We start from the raw sequence: 22,884 nt of genomic DNA, 5'->3' as shown, positions 1-22,884 counted from the left end.
AGAAAGATGTTGTGGCACACAGCTGTCAATTAACCAAAGATAGTGCATCATATTACTTTTATGGAGAGAAGAGAAATATAGAGAGGAAGCAAGATAATCATAAGATACAGAACCTAGAGCAGTCACATGCTTCACGAGCCTGCTCTATCACACAGGCTAGACCTGCAAATCTTAACCACTTCTTTCTGTGATCTGGAAATTCAATTTTCTGTAAAATCACCAATCAGAATCAGGTTTATTATCACTGGAATGTGTTGTGAAATTTGTTGACTTAGCAGCAGCAGCAATACATGATAATATAAAAAGAAAATAAATCCAATTACAGTAAATTATATGTAGTATACGTAAATAGCTAGATTAAAAATAGTGTAAAACAGAAATAATCATATCCTTCATACTGCCATTACAGCTACCGTTTTTGCACAATGTTAGGGAGCATTCTGGAGTTAGGTTATATAACAAAATATTAACTTCAGCCACCAAACTTTAGACCTGAACATGAATAGCCTGCACTGTGCAAAGGAATGGACTGTCACTGTTTCAGGTTGAGATCCTACATTTATGGATATTAAACTCACCAGTCCAACTGAAAGGTGTCTATCAGGACATCTACCAGAAGGTACAAAGAATTTAAAAGCAAACTGCCAAACTGTGGTTGGGTGCTTCCAATGGTGCTGCATTGGCAAGTTTGCGGCGCTTGGAGGTTCATGGCAGAGAGAGTTTCTCCCTTCTACCGTCTGCGTGAAATGATGGACTATCGGGACTTTGAGTCGTTTTTTTTACCGTGCCCATGGTCTGCTCTTTATCAAATTACGGTATTGCTTTGCATTGTTGTAACTATATGTTATAATTATGTGGTTTTATCAGTTTTAGTCTTGGTTTGTCCTGTATTTCTTGTGATATCATTCTGGAGGAACATTGTATCATTTTTTAATGCATGCATCTCTAAATGACAATAAACGAGGACTGAGTGTCCTCATAATCTAATCTAATCTAAAAATGTTGATATGTATTTCATCAGGCTATACAAATTTTATCTCTATTTCTCTGTGCACCTATAATCTCAAATCATTCTCCTATTGTTGTGCAGGCAGGAGACTTGAATATGCAGTGTACGTTACATAGATATAAATAATTACTCTGTTCTGCTGTTGTCTGTTCAGATGACGCAAATGCCTAATAAATGATTGGTAGATGAGACCGAATGGAATAACAGATCAGTTCACTATTGAAGCAATGTTCAATTGAAAATAAAATCAAAAAGACAGGTCACAAAAGGATGATGATTCTTGTTATGTTCTCACAGCTTTAAATCTAAAATAGTGCAAGATTCAAAAACTTGTTGGTGTTTCTCTCTGGGAGTGCTCACTTTTATATTGACAGGGGGCCTACATAAACACGAACATTCCCAGAGAGAAACACCAACAACTGTGCACTGAGGATGTCAACTTGACTGGTGACGAAATGTCTGCAAGCTAATTGCCAAGCTCAGCGAACACCGCAATATCAAACATCTCAACCAGAGCTACCAATGTTCACCACCATTCAGAAACATTTCGAAATTATTCAGAAAAGGTTTACTTTTACAATGCTTTTCCAAAAGCAGCTTAAGCCTTAAACGTAGAAAATGTTGCTGACAACTTGCAGACAGAAAAGTCCTGCAAGAGTAATTTGATAATCATCAGATAATCTGTTTAGCGCCAAATAAAGGTCATGACATTACACAGCAACACATCAGGGCACAGCAACAGCAGCCAGGCCAATGGCACTTTGGCCAGTTCTGAAGCTCAAAGACAGGCACAGCAATAATGAAAGGAGACTTGATAGTTAGGTGCATGGACAGCAGATTCTGTGGCCGAGAAAGAGAAGCCAAGATGGTGTGTTGCCTCCCAGGTGCTAGGGTCCAGGATGTCTCAGAGCGGCTGCAGAAGATTCTCAAGAGGGAGGGTGAGCAGCTGGATGTCGTGGTGCACATGGGCTCCATTGACATAGTTAAAAAAGGGGGAAAGAAGTCCTACACAGTGAATATAAGGTGTTAAGAAAGAGGCTGAAGAGCAGGACCTCCAAGGTGGTAATCTCTGGATTACTCCCAGTACCACGTGCTAGTCAGGGCAGGAATAGGCTGGCAGTACAAATGAATGAGCGGCTGAGGGAGTGGTGCAGGGAGCAGGGTTTCAGATTTCTGGATCATTGGGATTTCTTCCAGGGAAGGTACAGTCCATACAGAAAGGACAGGTTACACCTGAACCCAAGGTGAACAAATATCTTTGTGGGTAGGCTTACCAGAGCTGTTGGGAAGGGTTTAAACTAACTTGGCAGGTGTATGGGAACCAAAGTGAGAGGGCTGAGAATGAGACAATTGGTGTGCAAGTTGATGCACTGTGTAGTGAGTCTCTGAAAATTCCAGTCTGTGGGAAGTATAACATGGGGGCAAAATCAGAAAGGGTGATGAGTACAGGGCTGAAGGTGTTATATTTGAATACACAGTATACGGAATAAGGTAGATGATCTTGCAGCACAGTTAGACATCGGCAGCTATCACATCTTGAGCATCACTAAGTCATGGTTAAAAGAAGATCATAGTTGGGAACTTAACATCCAAGGACATACCTTGTATCAAAAGAACAAGCAAGTAGGCAGAGGGGATGAGTTGGCTCTGTTAGTTAAAAAATGAAATCAAATTCTTAGAAAGAGGTGACATGGAACCAGAAGATGTAGAATCCTTGTGGATAGAGTTAAGAAACTGCAAGGGTAAAGAAACCCTGGTGAGAGTTGTACAGTATACAGGCTCCCAAATAGTAGCTAGGATGCAGGATATAACTTACACAGGAAATAGAAAAGGCATGTAATAAGGGCAAGGTTACAATAGACATGGGTGATTTCAATATTCAGATAGATTGGGAAAATCAGGAGTGGTTGATAGGTTCTTGATTAGTAAGGGTGTTCAAAGGTTACGGGGAAAAGGTAAGAGAATGGGGTTAAGAGGGATAATAAACCAGTCATGATGAAATGGCAAAGCACTCAATGGGCCAAATAGCCTAATTCTGCTCTCATATCTTATGGTCTTATACTTACAACTCAACCTCAGCTGTCTTTTAAGAAAACAGTGAATCTATCTGAAATAACTACATCCATTCAGTTCTATATTATCTGGTCTTGTACACATCTGCTTTACACTAAAACTTACTGAAGAACAAATAAATAAGTAATGGAGTTTTCACAGCAAATCTGCAGGCCTTTTGGCCTATCAATTTCATGGTCAAACATTTTGCCATACTACACTAATCCATTTGGTTGTATTAGGTCCGTATGACTTCTGTGTCTTGCCTATTCTTCTACCCGATTATCACTGGAATTATCATCGGCTGTATTTCAGCAAGTACACAGTAAGTCCTCAATAGCGCTTCCACCACCACAATCGTTAAGAAGCACTTTTAATTTACCATTGTTCTTCTGGTGAAAATCCTGCAGCAGAACTAGACAGGGCATGACAGTTCCGGCTGTGATGTAGGTGTAACCTGGCCCACCCAATATGAATCATATGTAGTGAAATTATTTCAGGAATTCCTTCTCATTACAAAGCAAATTTCCAGTTGTCAACAGGAAAACAGTTCAGAACTGGGAAGCTGCAGTCAAAGGACAAGAAATACCAAATTTAATTGTTGTTCTTTTGCTATAAACTTGGTTCCTAAAGGTTGTTGTAGCTGACGGGGCACGGGGTGGTAGTGGGGAGAAGCTCTCACTATTGACAATATTAATTACTCCCAATGGCGTGCATCTCAAATAGCCTCTGACACCCAAGTCCAGCTCCTTGCCTTCTTGTGTGGCTTAGCTACTAAACCTGGCAGAACCGTTACTATTGACAGGAGGAGGAACAAAGGTGGGTTATTTTTGCCTTAAAAACCGTTGCTTCGGGCAGATGGGATTCATCAACATTGGTTGGCAGCTCACCTAAGGGGAAAACTCTTGGTCAAAGACCTCCGCTGCCTTGCAGCTATACCCACTCACGGGGAGGGCTTTGGGAGTAAACCCCGAGGAGAAGTACCGAGCTGGAGTCCCTAAGGCAGTCCTACATTGAGCACAACACTGACTGGCAACTCCTGCAATGCCGCTGGTACCAAACTGTATTGGTCACTGCCGATCCTTTGGGTTCATTAGCTGTGCATGTAACACAGGAGAACCGGTTACATGGACAACAGCTTGCTCTCTGTATCGTGCTGTCCTGGCTTGTGTACCTAGACAGCTGGGAAGCAGCCTCCACAGTCGACCCTGACCATCTGAGGGTGTCAAACCTAACTTGCAGACAACATCAAATTCCCTTTCCTTTCAGAGCAACACTATTTATCATTTATTTATTCTCTTAAGGAGCAGAGTAAATCAAAATAGGAGTGTATTTCTTCAGTAATATTTACATTTTTTATATGAAAAACCCATTTTATATGGCAAGCAACTCAGGGATTAATCCAGACTTTTGTAAAATGATACCTCAGATAGTATCACAGCTTATTGTTTGATGGCTGTTTGAATTATTAAATAAACTCATTCAAAGACTCCATTAACCGTGATAGTTTACTCGAACAGCTTCTCCAGACTGATTCGGAAAGTTTCTACAAACAATGTTACAACCCAGTGAGCTGTCAACCATTTGACACTGAACTTGAAAGAGGTAAAAGCCTTAAAGCAGTAATTACCCTTTCACATCCAACATTTCTGTCCCACACAAGTCAAATTTTGATCAAAAAAAAGATAAAGCAATCAGGCTCTTGAATGTCTATTTCCACAATTCTGTTTCGATTATGATTCACCCACATCTTAAATGTACTTACCTACCTTGATTCTGAATCCCAAAATCAAAATTGGTCATTTGAATTTTTCAAAATGGAGCATAGCCAGCTTTTAGGGGAGAGTACAAGATTTTTACTTTCTTTAGCATGATGGAATTTGCTATGACATTTAAACTGCCTCTTTTTTTTAACTAAAACAATTTGCTTGTTGCAATACTTATCATTATGCCACTAAATTCATATATTGGTCACTCAAATCAGGAAGATTCCTATTTGGGAACCCCAGGATAATGTCAGTTTGATTGCCCCAGAGTTTTTGGCTCCTCGATGTCAAAAGGTTCACTGAATATCATTGGATGCCACGGCACATGGCAAAGTAGCTTTGTATGCAAATACATAATAGATATAAAGGCCCCGGAAGCAATTTGAAGTCTCGCAAGAACTTCACAATAAAGTACCTGATCAGGCTTTTGATAAAATTCTATTGTAGGGCACAGAAAAATGTTTTGTCATTTTACAGAATTTATAGGCCGAAAGGTCAACACTTTCCTTCAACAAATGTGTTCCATGGCCATTCATCAGCATCAGTCACTGAATAAAAGCAGAACCCTCTTTAAGTGACTTTCCTCCCAGCCCTTTCAATTACATTCTTGCCAATATCCTTCAGGACCCGTAACCTGTAGTCTTTCGCATATCGAAATTTCACAACTACTTCTGCAAAATCTGCTGCACAAAGCCTGCTAGGTAGTACAGGACACTCTGGGCCTTGTGCTCAACGGAATTTACCAACAAACAGTACACAAGCAGAACATATGCTGCTGCCCTTGTAATGCCAGTGAATGTCACGGTTAGGTGGGTTGACTCACTGATAAAAGACGGCCACTGTTTGGCACTACAGCATTATTTGCCATGAAGCAGCCCAAGCCTGAATGCTGTTGAGGTCTTGCTGCATGCAGGCCTGACTGCTTCCGTTTCTGAAGAGAACAGGCAGAAACTGGATATCTGCCGCATGTGGAATTAAGGTTAAAGTAAAATTTATTATCAGAGTACGTACTGTATATCACCATATACAATCCTGAGATTCTATTTTCTGTGGGTATAGAATCAGAATTATTATCACTGGCATGTGACGTGAAATGCTTTAACTCAGCAGCAGCAGCAGTTCAATGCAATACATAATCTAGCAGAGAGAAAAAAAATAAAAATAAAAATAATAATAAATAGATTTTTTAAAAACAGAAATCATGTATATTTAAAAAAAAGTGAGTTAGTGTCCAAAGATTTAATGTCCATTTAGGAATCAGATGGCAGAGGGGAAAAAGCTGTTCCTGAATCGCTGAGTGTGTGCCTTCAGCCTTCTGTACCTCCTACCAGATGGTAACAGTGAGAAAAGGGCATGCCCTGGGTGCTGGAGGCCCTTAATAATGGACGCTGCCTTTCTGAGACACTGTTCCCTGAAGATGTCCTGGGTACTTTGTAGGCTAGTACCCAAGATGGAACTGACTAGATTTACAACCTTCCGCAGCTTCTTTCGGTCCTGTGCAGTAGCCCCTCCATACCAGACAGTGATGTAGCCTGTCAAAATGCTCTCCACGAAACAACTATAGAAGTTTTTGAGTGTATTTGTTGACATGCCAAATATCTTCAAAACTCCTAATAAAGTATAGCTGCTGTCTTGCCTCCTTTACAACTACATCGATATGTCTAACTACATCGACATGTTGGGACCAGGTTAGATTCTCAGAGATCTTGACACCCAGGAACTTGAAGCAGCTCACCCTCTCCACTTCTGATCCCTGTATTAGGATTGGTATGTGTTCCTTCATCTTACCCTTCCTGAAGTCCACAATCAGCTCTTTTGTCTTACTGACGTTGAGCGCCAGGATGTTGCTGCGGCACCACTCCACTAGCTGGCATATCTCATTTCTGTACGCCCTCTCGTCACCACCTGAGATTCTACCAACAATGGCTGTATCGTCAGCAAATTTATAGATGGAATTTGAGCTATGCCTAGCCACACATGGTTAGCAAAATCTACAGAATAGTCACCACAACAGGATCAATGAAAGATCAACCAGAGTGTAGACAACAAACTGTGCAAATATAAATAAATAGCAATAAATAATGACAGCACAAGATAAACAGTGCTTAAAGTGAGATATTTGCTTGTGGGAATATCTCAACAGATGAGTGCAGCTATTCCCTTTTGTTCAAGAGCCTGATGGTTGAGGGGTAGTAATTGTTCTTGAACTTGGTGGTGTGAGTCCTGAGGCTCTTGTACCTTTTACCTGATGGCAGCAGTGAAAAAAGAGCATGGCCTGGTTGGTAAGGATCATTGATGATGTTCCAGATGCAAGTGTATTTACTAATGTTTTCTCAGTCCACTGGATTTTGTTCCCCTGCTATGTTCTTAATATCATAAATGGACTTAAAATCCACTAAAAGTGGAGAAAATATTTTGTATTCTCTTTTTAAAGTACTCAAGATTGACACTGGTCTCTCATTTTCTTTTGAAAAAGTTTCAAATAAATTTGATGAATTAAAGGGTGATTTTGCAAGCCAAGACTTTTGGCATAGAGTCTCACTGTATTGCACACAAGTGAAAGAATCAGCTTGTCCCACTCTACTGAGGTGTCCTACTGGGAGCAAGCTGTTGAAGAATGACCTCAGTACTACTGTACGGTGTTAAATCACTGGGATGGAAATTTTCATACAAATTGGAATTTAGCAAAACATCCAGCACAACGCTGGAAAGCAACCTACGCAGTCACAGGGAGAGTAGATGAACTCCACACATACACCATTTACCAGAAACTCAACTGAACCAGCCACATGAATACAATGAGAAAAAATGGTGGTCAAATGCTGGATATCCTGGATGGGTGACTCACCTGCACAGAAGCCTGAAGCCCCACCGTCTGGTCTGGTTCTAGAATTGTTACTTTCTTACCATCATCAGTTTCTTGAACAGACCTACACAACCCTAACATGAGAAAATATGCACAACCTAATCCTAACTCTGCAACACAGCATTATGCACCACCTCTGACACTACTATGAACCTATCTGTCTTCTTTCGCACTAATGTTTTGTTTTGCGTGAACTTTATTTCTCCTCTCTCTTCACTTTAAATGTTCTGTGTTGCCTATACTTACATGCATGAGATACCGCTACATTTTTCATTGTATCTGTACATATTTGTGCACAACTTGACTTGATAATAAAGTCCTTCCATAATTGTAAAAACAGAAATCAAAGGCATAAATATTTGCCACTTGCCTGCTATCATAAAGATGTCAAAATATCGGATCTTATAACAGATATTTATAGAGAAATATCACACCCAAATACTCACAGCTCAGCTTTGTAGTTGTTATGTTTGTTATGTTGCAACTCTAGATTCTCAACAAGGCTGGTTGTATGTGAGAATCCAAAAGATTTCTCATTGATATCCAACTCTTCCATTGAAATTCTCATTATAGCAAAATTATTTTAAAGCCAACTGAACATACAAGAGCTTTTTAATATATTATTCTCTTTGTGAAACAGAGGTGCTAGCATATGCTAATTATCATTCATGAAAGATTGAACTCTGTGGGCCCGAGAAACCAATTTCATATTTGTGGGATGTCAGGTTATACTTTCCATGATAAAAGTTAACAACGCGTTCAAAAAGTTCGTTCATGTACCCCCACTTCCGTCTCCACCTATATGAGCCTCAAGCAGTTGAGGTTTCCTCACTAAATATATTTAAGAAACAGTTAGATAGGCTTTTACATTGTAAGGGAATTAAGGGTTATGGGGAAAAGGCAGGTAGATGCAGCTGAGTTTACGGACAGATCAGCCATGATCTTATTGAATGGTGGGGCAGGCTCGATGGGCCAGATGGCCTACTCCTGCTCCTATTTCTTATGATCTTATGATTGTCCGTAAGACCACAAGACACAAGAGCAGAATTAGGCCATTCTGCCCATCGAGAATGCTCCATCATTCCATCATAGCTGATTTATTATCCCTCTCATTCCCATTCTCCTGCCTTCTCCCCATAACCTTTGAACATCCTTACTAATCAAGAACCTATCAAACTCACCTTTAAATATACCCAATCACTTGGCCTCCATAGTCATCTGTGGCAAACAATGCCACAGATTCACCACCCTCTGGCTAAAGAAATTCCTCTTCTCTGTCCTATTGCCAGCCTATGCCCTATGGTCTCTGACTTCTCCCACTATAGGAAACATCCTCTCCACATCTGTTCCCTCTAGGCCATGCAATATTCAATAGGTTTCAATGAAAATCTTGCCCCTCATTCCTCTAAACTCCAGCAAGTACAAGCTCAGTGACATCAAACACTCATCATACATTCACCCTTCCATTAACAGCATCATTCTCGTGAACCTGCTCTGGACCCTCTCCAAAGCCAGCACGTTCTTTCTTCGATAAGGGGCTCAAAGTTGCTCACAGCCCAAGTGCGTTCTGACCAATGCCTTATAAAGTCTCCGTTATCACATCACTGCTTTTAAATTCTAGTCCTCTCAAAATGAATGCTAACATTGGATTTGCCTTCCTTACTGCAAACTCAACCTGCAAGTTACCTTTCGGGAATCCCGCTCAGTACAGTCTCCAATGCATATCTTTTTAAAAGCAAATGTGCGATAAAACAGCTTGATCTTTCCTGGTTTGCTTAATTCTTAAATGCAGTTAATTGGCTGTTCTGCCTGCTTGACGACATTATTGTTGCTGGACATCAGAGATCTCCCATTGTTGGCAAATAATTAAATTGCCAATAAGAAAGAAAAATGCACATCACTGAGCTTGCCAAAATGTTATAAGTAGCTTTCCTAGAACTCAGTGCCAAGTAGTGTTGCTTCAATACCGACTGCAAAATACAGGCCTATTATCTTTTAAAATAAAATTACTGACAGTAGACTAAACTTTGTAAATTAAAAACGCAGGTGCACCCTTTTATTAATAATTGAATTGAGCTTGGACTAAACAGCCCATCTGTGTGGTCTCACTCTTTAGACTCTCTTGGTGGTATTATGCTGTTAAGTAATCTTACATGAGCAGAGGCAGGTTTAAGTAATTTGGGACTGCTGTGTCAGATGTGCATCAGTGGCAACTATCAACATTTCCACGTCCTTTTTAAGTTAGCTCAAACAACATTCTTAAACATGGAATCCAAAATCGTTAATAATTCCAAAACGTTATCAGCAGCTTATACACTTCTTTATGCTTAAGACAGAAGGAACTTTATATACCTTAGTTATAAATGCATATATTTAAGGAGTACTGACCAAGCTTTTAACGAAGCTCAAAAAATTCTTGCCCGCAAGTCAGCGTTGACCCCAATTATTATTTAAACAGTGTGACATCTATACGTGAGGTGGCACCATTGAACCAACGGGAATATCTATCTGATAGGTCTGGTGTTAATGAAGACTAGAATTCATGTCTGGATTTAGGCGAGTGTGGACACAAAGGGGTCTGTAAAAGTAAGTGTTAATAGCTGCTTAAAGGGAACAGTTTTGCAGGGGTTTTTTCCCCCCTGCAGTACCTTATTTTTTGTTAAACACGCCAGTGAAGCAACCTTACAGGTCGGGCTAAACATGCGCAGCTCAGCCCGGGCAGTGGCAGCATCCGAGTTGCTGCCAGTGTGGGATGGGGAGGGGGGGAGTGATCAGCTCCAGTACCGGGCCTGCTGCAACTCCTCACAACACTGAGCAAACACGCCGCAAATACCCCTCTGAAAGTTAGAAGGAACAGTAAAAGAAAACTTTTCCTGTAATAAAAAAAAATCATTCCGCCAGCAGATTGATTCCCACGCTTAAAACGTCGGTCTCGTTGTGTGTGAGTGTGTGTTGTTTATCTCTCTCCAAGACCCGGGCAGCCCTCGCACTAACGCTGTGCAGGAGCCGCCCGCCCTCGCGGCGCAGATCCGTTTTGCTCTGAGTGTTTATCTCGGGGGCCCTTACCTGGCGCCTGTCGTGCAAACAAGGTCAAAAGCAGGAAAGTAATGACAAATGGATCAAGACGACCGGCCTCTCTCCGATTCATTGGATTCCACCTCTCGGCTTCTCAGTGGGTTAGATAATCCATCGAGAAGCACTGTGGGAAATTCCTCTGCCCAACAACTCCAAATATGACCATTGGCCACAAGCCACCGTGAATATCCCTCTCATTTGCCAAGGTTTTTGCTAAAGTGCGCTCAGAGGGGGAACAAAGTTTGCTTGTCCTATTTTGCTGAAGAAAAGTCTTTGGTATAATTTAAACTGACCTCCCTCACTTTAATGCAAGCAGACAGGCTGTAGGTATGTTTAAAGTTCTTCTCTGACCCACCTGGTTTGTTTTTGTTTCTGTTTGTATGTGCCTTTTTAATTTTAAATCACACTAATTATCGTGTCTTTTCAATCTAAATGCAAGCAAAACAAAGAGAATATTTTTAGTACAATTCCTGGTTCCGGGAACAGCTGACTTGAGGTGCCGTGTTGAGGCATTGCAGCGGATCCCATGAAAATATGCTTCTAAAGGATAATGTTATGAAAATGATGTAATAGATTACACAGCCATTGCTATTTAATGTTCCAAGAAACTTCATGATCAAGCCAAGAACTGACTCTGAGCCAAAGGATCCATTTGGGCAAGTGAACTAAAAGTCTGATCCAGGAATTTTAGAAGGAGGAGAGGTCTATGTTCCAGGAGGAATTTCCATATGTTAGTATATGAATATCAAATGGTATGAACACTAGTGGCAAATGAGATACAAAAAGCCACAGTTTGAGGTTTGCAACATTCTCAGAGGGTCTTAGAGCTAAAGCAGCTCACAGTAGTGGGGACAAGGACAGGGAACAATTTGAACACCAAGGTGAAGTTTTGGTTAATTAAAAGCAAATATGTGTTTATGAACAGAGAGACCTGAGACAGCCGAGACTGCAGATGTTGGAATTTGGTGCAAAAAAACAAGCTGCTGGAGAACCTCAGCAGATCAGACAGCATTTGCGGAGGGAATAGGCCTGTTCACAATTTGGAATCAGACTCTTCAGCTAGGCAGAGGGAGAACGTTAAATTGATCATTGTGGATTAGGATTGAGTTTTGAATAGGCACATTGGCAGAAGATGAGGGAACTGCAAGAAAGGCATTGGAATAGGTAAAATCTGTGGTAACAAAGTTTCAAGCAAAACTAATACACATAAAAGTTGCTGGTGAACGCAGCAGGCCAGGCAGCATCTATTGGAAGAGGTACAGTCGAAGTTTTGGGCCAAGACCCTTCATCAGGACTAACTGAAAGAAGAGCTAGTAAGAGATTTGAAAGTGGGAGGGGGAAGGGGAGATCCGAAATGATAGGAGAAGACAGGAGGGGGAGGGATGGAGCCAAGAGCTGGACAGTTGATTGGCAAAAGGGATATGAGAGGATCATGGGACAGGAGACCCAGGGAGAAAGAAAAGGGGGAGGGGGAAAAAGCCCAGAGGATGGGCGAGGGGTACAGTGAGAGGGACAGAGGGAGAAAAAGGAGAGAGAGAGAAAAAGAATGTGTGTATATAAATAAATACCGGATGGAGTACGAGGGGGAGGTGGGGCATTAGTGGAAGTTTGAGAAGTCAATGTTCACTACTTCATTAATCACATGTTTTCTGGTAAACAGTTACTGCCTGTGACTTCCCTTTCAGAGATGAGCTTTTGAACCACCTGCACAACCTGGCATTTTTGTGGTGTGAATTGAAGCCTTGAAGGTATAGGACAGTTGCAGCGTGGCGTCTACAGGTCGAATCGTGGCAGTGAGGGCTCGGGCCTGAGTGTGTAGTAAATCTTCAGGGCCCAGCTCCTAGAGCGAGGAACAACCCGAGGTGTGGACAGTTTAAGTGCCGGGCTAGATTGAAATGATCAGGGTGATAGAGCTGGAAGTGAGGGACAAGCTTGGTCAGCATGCTGCTCCACAAGGTTTACTGAGGCTGTGGCCTGTACCTAACGGGCTACTGGATTGGCAGCAGTGGTGAGTAGCTTCATGGCTGTGGACTCACTTCCGTGAATTTCATTGTTTGCTTGTTTTTGTTGTTTGCACTATTCGTTTTTTTTCCCCTGCACATTGAGTGTTTGATGGTCTTCCTTTTTTAATGGGATCTTTGTGGTTTCTCTGTTTTGTGGCTGCCTGTAAGGAAACAAATCTCAAGGCTGTATATACTTGGGTAATAAATGTCTCATTTTCTCTGTTCAAAGTACAAGATAAATGTGGTCTTTATTATGGAGGTGGAAACATGGTCTTTTTAATGCAGTGGGCACAGGATTGAAAGCCTAATTAAGGAAGAAGCATGCCGGCAAACATGTAAACAATCAGTTTCATTACAAGACAGAGAGAAAGATAAAATCAGTAACTAGAGGAAGCTTATCTTTGTTTACTGCATCCAACATGGCAAATCTGTGCTCCACATGGTTGCTTTAATACAATTCTGAAATTCTAAAACTTTGACAGACCTCTATAGATACACAATGGAGAGTATATTGACTGGTTGCGTCACGGCCTGGTGTGGGAGCATCAATGCCTATGCATGGAAAATCCTCCAAAAAAAAATGTAGGGGATACAGCCCAGTCCATCACAGGAAAAAAAATACTCCACCATTCAGCATACCTACAAGGAGTGCCTCCACAAGAAAGCAGCGTCCATTATCAAGGACCCCCACCACCCAGGCCATGCTCAGTTCTTGCTGCTGCCATCAGGAAGGAGGTACAGGAGCCATAGACCCACACCACCGGAGTCAGGAGCAATTTGGCTCCCAGGCTCTTGAACTAGGGTGGATAACTTCACTCATCTCAACACTGAACTGGTTCCACAATCTATGGACTCACTTTCAACTACGCCACAACTCATCCTTTCATCTTCTTTTATGTTACTGCGTATGTTAATCAAAATGGCTTCTTTGTTATGTTATAATTAAAATGGTTTCTCTGTGATGTTAACCTCTGAGGCAGTGATTCTTTCTCTAGCAACTTGTTTGGGTTATCAATAATGATAAGGAGAGAATGAACCAATGGGTGTCCATGTTATTCTTCTTTTGGGGTGATATTCTGTCTCATATGGCTGGGAACTGGGGTGTTTTGCGGGCTTTTCAGGAGAGACCAGGAGAAGACGGACATGCTGGAAGTGCTCTGATCGATCACCTTGGGTCCCGAGCAGCGGGTTGAGGGGGTCGGAGTGGATCGCAAGGTGAAGAGAGAAGACCCCGGGTATTTGAGCTCCAACTGTGTGCACGAAGAAATTGAACTTTGATAAGTCTGGCGCCTTTTTCTTTTATGTTGTATCTCTATTAATCTCATAGTCCCAGTAAGATTTATAAAGTGTAATCCGTAAAGTGTTCATTGTGTGCTGTCTGATATTTGATGTTGGAGGTCGTACCAGGTGGCATTGCACAGCAACCGACGCAACCGGGAGACGCGGTTGGGCGGCGGACGGGGTTTCCCCTAGGTAAATACGAGCCGATATAGCAGAGCATTACTTATTTATTATTTTCTTTGTATTTGCAGAGTTTGTCCATTGGCTATTTGTCTGTCTGTGTGTGTGTAGCTTTTCAATGATTCTGTTGTATTTCCTGGTTCTACTGTGAATGTCCACAGGAAAATGAATCTCAGGTGGTATATGGTGACATATGTATGTACTTTGGTAATAAATTTACTTTGAACATTTACCTTACTTCACATTTGATTTTGTATCTTTAATGATTTAGAAGAAACACATTAAACAACATTTAATGCATTTAAATATTTTAAAGTAAATAATCACTCAAATCTTTATGTGCTCACTCCTATAAAATTCATAGTAACAAAATTATCAGTAGTTCCTTGCATGGGCCTCTCAGTTTTTCTTAATGAGACTTCTTAACTCAGTTTCCTGTTTTCAAGGTCAGAATGATAATTTCTCCTTGTTAGCATTTGCCCTCTGTGAATTTTCTATCTCCAATGTGTACCATTTTTGTGCAGTTTCAGCCCTGTGTATATATTCTCCCCAAATCAGTGAAGTTACAGGAATAATCTCTGACACTTGAAAGGAATTTCCACAAAGCCCTTATTTCACAAAACCCTCTCTCATTTTCTACCAATGAGCTCTCCCAAAATCCCCCACCCTGATCCGTCCACCATCATCACAGTGCTTGTTTACATACACTTGCTTTTGCCTGACCAACACCTATGTCAAATATTCATCCTTGTTTTCAAATTTGCCCACGGCTCTGTCCCTAACTGCAGCTCAAAAGTAATCTTGATAAATGGATGATTCAATTAGTAGGTAAGAATGCCAAGAATTTTAGCAGGAAAAATATATGTAACTTACATTCCCAACAAAGAATTGCCCTAATTTATGTGTTTCAATCAACAAATTTTGTTGATTAACTTAATCCAGATAATATAACAAGATGGAGTGGCCATAATTGTATTATAGTCTTTACATGACAGATTGCTTCATTGGTAAGTAATGATACTTAAGTGATCAAAGAATGATGAACTGTATGTCTCTACATAACACAGGGAATGACTGTGAGACTGTAAAATATTATGGAAGAATGAGACAGATAAGTTGAATGGACTCCCTTGACTGCTTTTAACTTTATTGATCTTGGGAACTCCCAAACCTCTTTTAAGAACCATTAAGTTTTATTATTGATTTCTTCTTGCAGTTTTCTTCAGCCCAGCATAACAATGTATTTCCAATGGATCCCTCATTTTAATTTAATCCAATGCAGAAAATTCTGTCTAAAAGGCCACAGTCTGTTTAAGAAAAAAACTTTTCATTCTATAATGTACTTCTTTTCTTTCTCTTTTTCCAAGCTATGTTATGGTCGGAAATATTTAATTTTGAATCTTTGCATCTGGATTGTGTCCCAGCAATTGCTTATAATGCCCCACATGTGAAGTAAAACTTACTCTCTGTGCCTGAGACAAACACTATTAAAATGAGTTGTGAACGTGTGAGTATATGGGCTCAAATTTTTCAGCTCTGTATTGTAAACCACATATTGCATACAGCATGAACTTTGCAGTAGCAGCATTGTTTCTTTCACACTTCAGAATTAAGAAATGAGCAATTTTGCAACTTTCTATTTCCAATTATGTTGCCATAGCATAACTAATGATTATGATCTATATAGCCCATGTAAAGGCTCAATTTAAAAACAAAATCTTAAGTATACTTTATACTTTATTGTCGCCAAACAATTGATACTAGAATGTACAATCATCACAGCGATATTTGATTCTGCGTTTCCTGCTCCCTGGATTACAAATATTAAATATTAAAAATAGTAAAAATTAGTAAATATTAAAAATTTAAATTATAAATCATAAATAGAAAGTAGAAAAATGGAAAGTAAGGTAGTGCAAAAAAAAGCTGAGAGGCAGGTCCAGATATTTGGAGGGTACGGCCCAGATCCGGGTCAGGATCCGTTCAGCAGTCTTATCACAGTTGGAAAGAAGCTACTCCGAAATCTGGTCGTTCGAGTCTTCAAGCTTCTGAGCCTTCTCCCGGAGGGAAGAGGGACGAAAAGTGTATTGGCTGGGTGGGTCGTGTCCTTGATTATCCTGGCAGCACTGCTCCGACAACGTGCGGTGTAAAGTGAGTCCAAGGACGGAAGATTGGTTTGTGTGATGTGCTGCGCCATGTTCACGATCTTCTGCAGCTTCTTCTGGTCTTGGACAGGACAACTTCCATACCAGGTTGTGATGCACCCTAGAAGAATGCTTTCTAAGGTGCATGTATAAAAATTAGTGAGGGTTTTAGGGGACAGGCCAAATTTCTTTAGTCTTCTCAGGAAGTAAAGGAGCTGGTAGCCTTCTTGGCAGTGAACTCTGCTTGGTTGGACCAAGTCAGGTTATTTGTGATATTGACCCCGAGGAAGTTAAAGCTTTTGACCGGTTCCACTTGCGCACCACGGATGTAAATTGGGTCATGCGGTCCGCTACTCCTTCTGAGGTTAACAACCAATTCCTTCATCTTGCTGACATTGAGGGATAGGTTATTGTCTTCGCACCATGCCACCAAGTTCTTAATTTCCTCTCTGTACTCAAACTCATCATTACCCGAGATACAGCCTACAATTGTTGTGTCATCAGCAAACTTATATATTCAGTTAAAGCATTTAAATAGTAATATTTCTCTGTTTAATCATGGTGTTCATCTAATAAAGGAATATTTCATGATGCGTCTCAGTTTATAATGTACACCATGTTTACTTCAACCATCCCAATGCCTATCTTATCAAAGTGTCTTGTTCATTGCTGCAGATTGACATCTTAAACTTATTATCTGCCCTCCATAACAAAAATACCTTTTATGTAGTTTAAAACAGTAGTTTTCCTAGACCTGGGACTCAATACCTGTTTTTGCCACTGGATCCTTGACTTTCTGCTCAACAGACTGCAATCAGATAGGATAGGTTGCAATGCCTCTACTATGATTATCCTTAACACTAGTGATCTATAAGACTGCATCCTTAGCCCCTCACTCTAATCCCGTCTGCATGGTCAGATTCTACTTTAATTCCACCTACACTGTGGTGGATCATATCTCAACAGAGTACAGGAAGGAGATAGAGAGCCTAATGACATGGCCAATTTTAGAACATATTCTGCAGTTAGGGAATATAGCAAATATTAATTTCAACAGCAACTAGTCTTCAGATCTGAATATGGACTGTAGATTGAACTTAAAATGCAGCTCGGATCAATGGTCTTCCTGCAACTGCATTTTAGAGTACATTGTAGAGTAGCAACCATCCAACTGACCTGAGATGTCTGCATATGCATGAATGCAATCAACACCCCATTGCATGAATATGACTCAGAGATCATGGTAATTAACAATTATTTTGGATGTGTTGGTGGGAAGATCAGGTACAGTATTCAAAAAATTGCATGTATTCTGGCGATGTGCAATATAGCAAATATTAATTTCAACAGCAACCAGTCTTCAGATCTGAATATGGTTTCTGTTGAAATTAATATTTGTTATATTGCATATTTCCAGAATACGCCCTAACAGTCAATACCAGTAAAACAAAAGGGCTGGTCATTGACTTAAAGAAGGAGGGTGGTGCATATGCTCCTACTTGCATCTGTGGTACAAAGGTCAAGTGGCTTACAAGCTTCAAATACCTAGGAGTGAACATTACCAATGGCCTATCCTGGTACAACCACATTGACAGCACAGTCAAGAAAGTTCACCAGCACCTCTACTTCCTCAAGAGACTGAAAGAAATTTGGCATCTTCCCACCAATTTTTATTGATGCACCATTGAAAGCATATTATTTGGATGCATCATGGCTTGATATGGCAACTGTCTTGCCTGTAAAAGAAATGGCAGGGATTTGTGGAGACAGCTCAACACATTATGGAAACCAGCCTCCCTCCTGTGGACTCTGTCTGCACCACTTGCTGCCTTGGTAAAGCAGCCACCTTAAAGACCTCATCCACTCCTCCCTGATCCCATCAGACAGAGGATACAGAAGATTGAAAGGTTCAAGGACAGCCTCAATCCAGCTGTTAAGAGACCATTGAACTGTTCCCAATATGATAAATGGACTCTTGACCTCACGGTCCACCTTGTTATAAACTTATTGTCTGACTGCACTGCACTTTCTCTGTAAATACAACATTCTATTCTGCACTCTGTTATTGTTTCTCATTGCATTGGCTGTTGAAATAAATGATCTGTATGAACAGTATGCAAATTTTCCACTCAACGTTCAAAGTGCATTTATTATCGAGTGTGCATAACCTTGAGATTTGTCTCCTAACAGGCAGCCATGAAACAAAGAAACTCAGAAGAACAGGTTAAAAAGCAAGACTATCATACACCCACTGTGCAGGAAAAAAAAACAAATCATGCAAACAACAAACGCAAGCAAATAGCATTTTCAACTCAAGTCCAAAAAGAGAGTCCATCTACAGGCCCTTAGTTCTGCACAGAGGGGAGCAGTGAGCTGAACCATCCTGTCCCTTGCCTTAGGCCCCAGCACCCTGATCTTTTCAATCTGGCTCGCCACCTAAATCATCGTCCAGACATCGGCTTCAGTCGCTTCCGTATGCACTGGGGCCTAGACCCACCACCATAATTTGGCCTGTACCCGACCTCAGCACCTGTGACAATAAAAAAAAACCCTTTCATGCAGACTAAAATCTTTTCTTCTTTTTCAATGCATTAACATTTATTTTGATTGAATCCATAAGTACACATTGCAATAATCCCATGCACGAACATTAACAAATAATACCATAAAACTGATGTATAAAACATGCTTGTGTCTGAGTTGCTCTTTGGAACCTTATGGTTAAACACTTAGGTTTCCAATAGATTTGGATCTTTCCGTGTATATTTTAAGACAATTATGAAAAAATATATTTTGAAATGTTTAATTCCTTCAATACTATTATATTGTAACTTAGAAAGTTGTTGCTTCACTAACTTCAGTAAAATATGAACAACTTGAAAATATAGATGTCAATAAGCAGTCTTTTGAAAAATATACACTGACTTCTTCCAAGCTGAATTTTATTAGACAAACACACTGCTGTGTAAATCCCACAAATGAGGGATGATCTCATTGAACCCTATCGAATGTTGAAAGGCCTCGATAGAGTGGATGTGGAGAGGATGTTTTCTATAGTGGGGGAAGTCTAAAACCAGGGGGCACAGCCTCAGAATAGAGAAACATCCATTTTGAACAGAGATGAACAGTAATTTCTTTAGCCAGAGAGTGGTGCATCTGTGGAATTCGTTGCCTCAGGTGGCTGTGGAGGCCAAGCCATTGGGTCTATTTAAGGCAGAGGCTGATAGATTCTTGATTAGTCAGGGTACAAAGGGATACGGGGAGAAGGCAGGAGATTGGGGCTGAGAGGAAAATTGGATCAGCCATGATGAAATGGCAGAGCAGACTCAATGAGACAATTGACCTATACCGTAATTCTGCTCCTATATCTTATAGTCTATAATTATCATGGTCTAAATATGTGTCCCCCCGCTACAATTCTTAATCCCTTCCAAAAATATCCAGGAAGAAAGATTCAATAGAGATTTTTTTTTCCTTTGTGATTGCCTGTTAAGGAGGTTAATTGGGCATATGAAGAGTATCAGACTGCAGTGGATGATACTTTTATTGCATCATGCCAGCTGCTACTAACAAATTAACAATGTGCTTTCCCTCCACATTGGCGTTAAAGTGCTTAGGCAGTAAATATTTGCAATGTGCACATATTTATCTTTGAAAAAGGCTTGCCATGTGCTAAGTATCATCAACAGTAGATTAACCACCCATAAAAGAAATACATTAAAATATATAAATTTACCCTTGACTGCTAGAGATTAGCAGCATTGAATTTATTTGGAACATGGTTGCACACAGAGTGGGAATATTGTATGAAGGTTTCGAAGTATTTTGTTTAATGGGAAAAGGAACTGCAATTTATTGAAAAAGGAAGGTCTTGAAATCCAGCACCCCCCCACCCCCCCATCCCAATTAACTCTATGTTGAAATTCTGGTAATAGTTAAAAAAGGAAGGAGTAACAGATATTGCTCCCAATGCTGAAAGTAAACATTGTTGAGGAAGTTTGTACAATAGCAATATTAACAATGTCCACGATAAAAGCATGCAAAAAATAAGAGTCAGTATACTTTTGGATTGATATACGATGACATTAGTGGAGGTAGGAAAGGAGGGGAAGAATTGAAGAATAATTGGTCTAATGACCTTCTTCAGTCCTGTAACTGAAATATGATTCTGTAAGTTTTATGACATGTTACACTTTATACAGAAATGCTAATCATTTTATAAAATATCTTGGGAGAAGTAGAAATCAAAAGTAATTGGTTTATTATTGTCACATGTATTGAGATACAATGGAAAACGTCTCTATTTCATGCCATAGAACATAGAACATAGAACAGTACAGCATAGGAATAGGCCATTCAGCCTACAATGTTTTGCCAAACCAGCTAAAAGGCAAATCAAAAACACCTGAACACTAATCACTCCTACCTACACCATGTCCATATCCCTCCATCTTCCTCACATTCATGTGCCTATCCAAACGACTCTTCAAAACCTCTAATGTCTTTGCCTTTACCTCCATACCAGACATCCACCACTCTCTGAGTAAAAAACTTATCCCTCACAACCCCCTTGAATTTACCTCCAATCCATACAGATAATTTCAAAACTTATGTATGATAAGCATAAGATAATGGAATAAGGGTAATTATAAGGTCGATTAATTTAACACAATAAGGGTAGCGCAGTAATGCATAGAGTAGAGGCACTGCCTTACAGTGCTCGAGATCCAGGTTTAATCCTGACCTCCTGTATTGTCTGTGTGGAGTTTGCACGTTCTCCCGCTGACCATGTGGGAATCAAAATAAGCTTTATTGTCACTAATATATTTGTGAAATTTGTTGTTTTGTGGCAGCAGTACAGTGCAAGCTTTAAAAATAAGTAAAAGTTACAATATAAATAATAAATAAATAGATCAATAGATAAATAAATAAATAGTACAAATGAGGTATAGTGAGGTAAAGTTCATGGGTTACATGAGAACATAAGAAACAGGAGCAGGAGTAGGCCATCTGGCCCATTGAGCCTGCTCCGCCTTTCAATAAGATCATGGTTGACCTGGCCATGGACTCACTTCCACCTGGCTGCCTTTTCCCCATAACCCTTAATTCCTCTACTATGTAAAGATCTATCCAACATTGTCTTAGATATAAACCTTGTCTTAAATAATGGTTCAAGGACAATTCAGAAATCTGCTGTCAGAGGGGAAGAAGCTTTGTCCAAAATTTTGAGTGTGGGTCTGCAGGCTACTGTACCTCCTCCCTAATGGTGGTAATCAGAAGTAATTTTCTATCCAATGTCACCTAGTCCCATCGACTTGCACCTGGACCATAGACCTCCACACCCCTCCCATCTACGTACGTATCCAAATTGCTCTTAAATGTTGAAATTGAATCTGCTTCCACCACTTCCGCTGGGCAGCTTGTTCTACCCTCTCACCACCCTCTGAGTGAAGAGGCTCCTCCTAAACATTTCACCTTTCAACCTCCAGTTCTATGTCTCACCCCACCTCAGTGGAAATTGCCTGCTTGCACATACCCTATTTATACCCCTCATAATTTTGTATGCCTCTTTCAAGTCTCTTTTCATTCTCCTACACTCCAGAGAAAGAAGTCCTAACTTATTCAGTCGTCCCCTATAATTCAGATTCTCAAGTCCTGTCAACATCCTCGTAAATTTTCTCTGCTCTCTTTCAAACTTATTTATATCTTTCCTGCAGGTAGGTGACCAGAACTGCACGCAATACTCCAAATTAGGCCCACCACCATCTTTTACAACTTCAACATTACAGTCCAACTCCTGTACTCAGTACATTGACTTATGAAGGGCCAATGTGCCAAAAGCTCTCTTTACAACCCTATCTACCTGTGATGTCACTTTTGAGGAATTTTGAATCTGCATTTATTGAGAGTTAGTGAAAGTTTTAGGAGAAAAGGAAACAATGGGATTAATGTAGGATTAGTATAAGTGTGTGTTTAGTAATCGATGTGATTTTGCTGGTGGGGTGGAGATATGTCTCTGCCAGAGGAGGAGTAAGGCGCTCCTTCCCTACGCAAGCCTGCAGGTTACCCTTGGGCAAGGTGAAGCACCTGCTTAGCCCCCCTCCCCCACCCAATCAGGGTCACGTGATGCCATGAAGCCATGGGAGCAGCTGGAGCAGATCACAAGTCCTGGTTAAGTGAGCACTGACACCAGATAGACAATCTCTGAAGAGTATTGATAATGACTGGGGTCACCTGTCTTGTAAAGACACTGCTTAGAAGTAGGCAATGGCAAACCACTTCTGAGGAAAAATTTGCCAAAAACAATCATAGTCAAAGACCATGGTCGCCCTCGTCATACGACATTGCACATGATGATGATGATGATGATGATGATGATAATGGTTTTGGTGGGCTGAAGGGCTATATAAAACAATGTCCTTTGTATGGAAGACTTTGTTCAGCGATTATGAAAGATTTTTAAAAACAAATTTCAAATGCAAATGTTTATGCAGTGTTTTTGCCCGCA

General features: G+C 40.5%; 1 protein-coding gene across 2 annotated transcripts in view; it reads right to left on the bottom strand.

Annotated features, from left to right (window-relative positions):
• Positions 1-10,876, bottom strand: part of msrb3 (methionine sulfoxide reductase B3) — a 116,064-nt gene extending 105,188 nt beyond the window's left edge. Inside the window, exon 1 of one of the 2 annotated variants that reach the window (XM_072269339.1) lies at positions 10,760-10,876. In XM_072269339.1, coding sequence (XP_072125440.1) covers positions 10,760-10,841 — 82 coding nt within the window. In that variant the 5' untranslated portion in view covers positions 10,842-10,876. The remainder of the gene's footprint in view (positions 1-10,759) is intronic. The other variant, XM_072269340.1, reaches the window with a different exon arrangement.
• Positions 10,877-22,884: the final 12,008 nt, after the last annotated feature.

The sequence above is a fragment of the Mobula birostris genome, chromosome 9 (genome assembly GCF_030028105.1).
Source record: "Mobula birostris isolate sMobBir1 chromosome 9, sMobBir1.hap1, whole genome shotgun sequence".
Taxonomy (NCBI): domain Eukaryota; kingdom Metazoa; phylum Chordata; class Chondrichthyes; order Myliobatiformes; family Myliobatidae; genus Mobula; species Mobula birostris.
This window is presented reverse-complemented; position numbering and strand designations above follow the sequence as displayed.